General features: G+C 41.7%; 1 protein-coding gene across 1 annotated transcript; it reads right to left on the bottom strand.

Annotated features, from left to right (window-relative positions):
* Positions 1-208: 208 nt before the first annotated feature.
* LOC104445489 (G-type lectin S-receptor-like serine/threonine-protein kinase At4g27290) lies at positions 209-3953 on the bottom strand. Its single transcript, XM_010059397.3, has 7 exons — positions 2611-3953; positions 2409-2519; positions 1923-2062; positions 1396-1606; positions 1008-1245; positions 745-895; positions 209-666 (listed from the first exon to the last, which is right to left on the bottom strand). The coding sequence occupies exons 1-7, from the start codon at positions 3896-3898 to the stop codon at positions 382-384; spliced, it is 2424 nt and encodes an 807-aa protein (XP_010057699.2). The 5' UTR covers positions 3899-3953; the 3' UTR covers positions 209-381.
* Positions 3954-5026: the final 1073 nt, after the last annotated feature.

Below are 5026 nucleotides of genomic sequence, written 5' to 3'. Positions count from 1 at the left end.
GGGAGAATGGACAACTTTAGTCTACTCTTGCCCACACGGAAACTCATCCATCTAATCTATCAACTTTTGCTTTTGGGTTGGAATTGGTAACAACCAAGCAGGTAACTGTTTCCAAATATCCAGTTCATTAACTTTCGAAAAGGTCCGACCTGTGCTTTTCTTCCGAAAGAGACACGTTTTTATTTGTCAATATTACATACATACAGGGAAAGAGAAGTGTACACCAGGCGCATTCTCAAGAGCGCGTACTTTGCCAAAGAAGGCGGAAATTCTTTTCATATTTTCATGCAGATATACCGTGAACTAGACTCTCAATCTACAATGGAACAGCTCATACCTCGACTACATGTTAACTTTGTGTGCATAAAATCTCGTGGATCTTCACCGACCCTCGACTATGGTAATAGTAAACTCGCTTGTTTCGACCTCTATTTGATCATTAAACCTTTCCGTGTAAAATCCCGGTTGCTTGGGCTGTGGCAATGAGGCGCTCTCGCTGTCCAACATCAGAAGCACAGATGACATGGTCGGCCTTTGGTCCGGACTTTGTTGAACGCACAAGAGGCCTATCTGGATGCACCTGATAACTTCCGATAATGGAAATGAATCCTCCATTTGTCTGTCTATGAGTTCGATGGCCTTCCCTTGAAGCCATAATTTCCAGGCCTGAAAATTGCGGCGTCTTAGGCATTTTTATTTGAGTAGTATCAGAACTCGAATTGGAAGCTTGGAGTAGAAGCTTACATGTCCAAGAAGGTTAAAATTGTGATCATGATGATGAAATTCCCTGTTCCTCCTGCCGCTAATTATTTCTAGGACTAGAACTCCAAAGCTAAAAACATCCGATTTAGTTGAGAAAATTCCATCTATTGCATATTCTGGAGACATGTATCCACTGCATTACATTTTGTGGCAGAAACGCATAAGTCAATGCAAAAATTAGCCACTAATAATGAATCCAAATATGGAAAATATTTAGTATGCTGAGAACTTCGAAAGGCACTTACTAAGTCCCAGCTACACGTTTCGTCTTTTCTAGGAGTTGATCTCTTCTGAAAGCCCTGGCCATGCCAAAATCTGATATCTTTGGGTTCATCTCACTATCCAGCAACACATTACTAGCTTTTAGATCCCGATGAATTATTCTCAATCTTGAGTCGCGATGTAAATACAGAAGTCCCCTTGCAACACCCACAATGATATCAAACCTCCATCTCCACACGAGAGAATTACCTCCTCTATTACCTACCAGTGTTTTTGGGAGACCCAAATCAACCATAGGAATTCACAGTCAAAACCACGAACTAACTTAAAATAGGATCAATCCTATCTGAAAAGAAAAGTTCAAAGTAATCAACGACAGTTTGAGACTAAGTTGTGGTGCTAGGAACATACCAAATATTAACGAGTCAAGGCTTCCATTTGGCATATATTCATATACTAGCATCCTTTCCTCTCCGTCAATACAGCATCCCAATAGCTTGACAAGATTTCGGTGTTGAAGTCTTGCAATCAACAAGACTTCATTCTTGAACTCGTCACAACCCTGTCTCGAGTTCTGCGACAGCCTCTTGACAGCTATTTGAACTCCATCGGACGTTAGACCCTACAATATTTACGTTCACCATTCGAGACAACCATTCAAAATGATGAAGCTAAATCAATCACATATCCATGTCTAATTCGGTAAGTACATATCCAAGTCCGTCCCCGCCCCGCCCAGCCCCCACAACCAAGCTCGTATGAGAGTTGACGAGCATAAATACTCTCTTTAACTTTTATTTGATGGACTGACCTCCTTTGTGAGGAATCACCCCTTCTCCCTTTCTTATTATTGGGATAGGTGAATTCTTATAGATCCAGCCAATATTCATAAAACCAATGTCCATATTCATAGATAGTGATATCGAAAAGGTCCTTACCTTATAGACAGGACCAAAACCGCCCTCTCCGATTTTATTGAGAGACGAAAAGCTATTAGTCGCTCTAGTGATGTCTTCCAAGTCTAGTATAGGCAGCTCCAAGTTGTCTTCACTCCTAGCTTGCACCTCTGATATTTTCCCTGCCAAAAATAGTTGAAGACTTGTGTAAGGGAGACACTTTTGCCGTATATCAGCTTGAAATTGTTCGATACACTTTTCTGTTTTAGGAAAAGATCTTCGTGAAGTTTGAATAGCGATGAACTTAAGTCAATACATTGGCTAGTTTAAATTCTCATTTATATAAACCTCCCATTTGTTGCCGCAGTAATACCAATGAAGCCCTGATTCTAGCATTCTTACAAAGTTGAGTAGGAAAGATGCCTAATAGCTTATACAATGTTTGAAAGTGCCTTGAGGAAAGTGAAATAATTGTACTAGAGATTTTTAACCAAGGTCGATATTTGCTGAGGAAGAAAGTCACTTTACCTAGACGTTTTTCGGTTCTCCTCCTCCAGAAACAGAGTAGCAAAAGAATTGCTAGAGAGAGTAATGCGGCGACTGCTGCCACCACCAACCACGATTTCCACTTATGATTGCCTACGACCCACAATGGAAGAAAAATTTCAGGAGCAGCTTGGGAGACAAGATGGAGACAAAAATCTAACCTCACTGATTTTCGAATATATACCTAGGTCAGACGCCATGACCCTGATGAAAACATTCTGATTGCTGCTTGATTGGATGAGCTTTCTGATGTCGATAAGATCTCCATACCAAAGCAGACATCCACTACCCTTCCCGGCAATGTCCGCCTGGGCATATGCGGTGCAAGTGCAATTTTTCAGGCACTTGGCCCTGCATTCGTCAAGGCTCATGCTTTTGTTCACCCAGTAACCCAACATATCAGGAACCTTCACACCCTCCAGCTTCTCAAACCCTTCTCCTTTAGGACAATTCAAGGGCTTCTTCTTAACGCACCCGCTGGACCAAACAAGCATCGCCCATTCCTGGGGGGATTTCGGGGTATACCCGGTCAGGCAGCTGCACATCCGGGCATCACCAATCGTGCACACAGCGTTAGGCCCACATTTTGAATACTCGTCGCAGGAATCATTTGGCAGCTCATATATGACTGTCCACTGCATGTTATTGTTCCAGACACAGCGATGAAGCGTGCCAGAGGGGCTGAGCACTGCCCTTGTGATGGTGGAATCATTGTTGAGTTGATAAGTATAGTACACTTCTTGAGCAGTCATCACGAACTTGGGATTGATGATTGCATTCGGGTTCATCGGCACTCCACTGAACTGATTACCATCCCAAGGCCCACTTCGTTCAATTATTGAAGCATTCCTGCGGAGGAACTTCTGGGGCAGTCCCTGCAGTTCAACTGCGTATGTGATGTCTCCTGTGGAAGGATCGTCCAAATCCCTCCAGGAAGTGAGGTACCGATTCAAACCGATCCTCAGGTCCCATCCTAGCTTCATCCCTGCTAGTAATGTGTCAAAAGGATGATCGAAACTCTGCCACAAGAAATTCCCCGAACCATGGTTGTTTTCATCTATCAGGACTAGATTCCCAGAGTCCAGAAGCCGCGCAGCCACGTTATTGGAGGTCAGATTTGCTGTGTGTATGGACCCCCAAACGGCTCTTCCTGTTCCATCAACGATGATTAGATTCCCTCCTGTCCCAATCTGCAGAACTCCTGATGAGCCGTTGATTGGATCGTCCCTATTTGCCACCCAGACAATGGTCTTCGCCGGGAAGTTGTAGAACCATATGCCCACATACCGATTAGATGAATTTCCAGCGCCGAAGAATCCAAGCTCAAACTTTGCTCCCGCTGAAACTAGAGTTTCGTTATCTCTGACCGGCTGAGACAGAGTTATCGTGTCAGCTGATCTGCTGAGCTCTGCTGCTGTTGAAAGCAAGGTGATGAAGATGAAGAAGTGAAGAGGAGAATGAAGAATCTCCATTGAAGAAACAGAACCCGGATAGCGAATTATAAGTAATAGTGTGGCTCAGGCTTGGAATTTTGTCGGATTTTGTTTATAACATGGTTGGCGGCTACCGAGGAGGGTATTTTTTCTAGAAAGATGGTTCCAAGAAACAGGCGTTAAGTGTAAATTTTGTGGCTGTATTCGTTTTCCAGACAAACTTGATGGTGGCAGAATGAAATATTCTGTTGGTTTGATCATAGTCGAATGTGGGTATACGCTGCCAATTTGGTGAAAGACCAAGTGAAAATTTCTTTGGATATCTCCCAGTGACGAGTACAAATATTGATTAGGTTCGTAATTGGCTTTGTTGGTAAAGAATGGACCAATCTATGTGATTTAGGTGCATTACAATCTCGTGTTTGGATTACTCAGATCTGTTATGATTTGCACCTGATCCAATTCATGAGGTTAGCCGAACAGTTCATAGAACTTCATCATTCTATCGGCTCATCCATGATGAATCCATTCTTCTCATTGATAGTGTCTGGATAATTTACCATCCATTCTAAACTAGAAAAAAGGATAACTTCTGATGATCAGATTATTTAATATAATTACTTACAAACATTTGGAGAAAAATTACTGATTGCAAGATTGGCAATATCACGATTGATTAAGAAAAAATTATGACGTATGAGAATAATTTGTGACATCCTGATTTTCGAGTATGTTTTTGATTAAATGAAATGGACTTTTCATCAACGCGCCTATAGTCTTTTTCTCTAAGCTGATCACTTATGAGATAACTAATCTATCAGGTGAAGCCGTTAAGGGATTTAAACGCAACTGATTTGATAATTCGACCAGAAATTGATTGCTTAATCATGCTAATTTGCAAAGGTCAATATGGCATCGTCAAAATTGATTAGAGACTGGAGATAGGTCGATTTGACAAAGGCATGTGATTAGAGCGTGGGTGATTCCACCTGATTGCAAAATTCTTGTCAAACGGCATTAAACCGATTTTTCTATCGTTTCTATACCTTGTGCTTGTATTTAAAATCTCGAGATTTTCATGATAACCAAAAGTTGTCAATGTGTTGAAGATGCACAATGTGGCTAAAAAATAATCAACCATGGGTCAGATGCATTAAAAATTCATAA

Source organism: Eucalyptus grandis, chromosome 5 (assembly GCF_016545825.1).
Source record: "Eucalyptus grandis isolate ANBG69807.140 chromosome 5, ASM1654582v1, whole genome shotgun sequence".
Classification (NCBI taxonomy): domain Eukaryota; kingdom Viridiplantae; phylum Streptophyta; class Magnoliopsida; order Myrtales; family Myrtaceae; genus Eucalyptus; species Eucalyptus grandis.
This window is presented reverse-complemented; position numbering and strand designations above follow the sequence as displayed.

Bases quoted from the DNA above. Each gene is read 5' to 3' on its own strand.
- LOC104445489 (XM_010059397.3), bottom strand. From the start codon at position 3,898: ATGGAGATTCTTCATTCTCCTCTTCACTTCTTCATCTTCATCACCTTG. The intron at 1,246-1,395 runs GTATGTTCCTAG...AAACACTGGTAG, and splicing joins CCTTGACTCGTTAATATTTG to GTAATAGAGGAGGTAATTCT. The intron at 896-1,007 runs GTAAGTGCCTTT...AATGTAATGCAG, and splicing joins AAACGTGTAGCTGGGACTTA to TGGATACATGTCTCCAGAAT.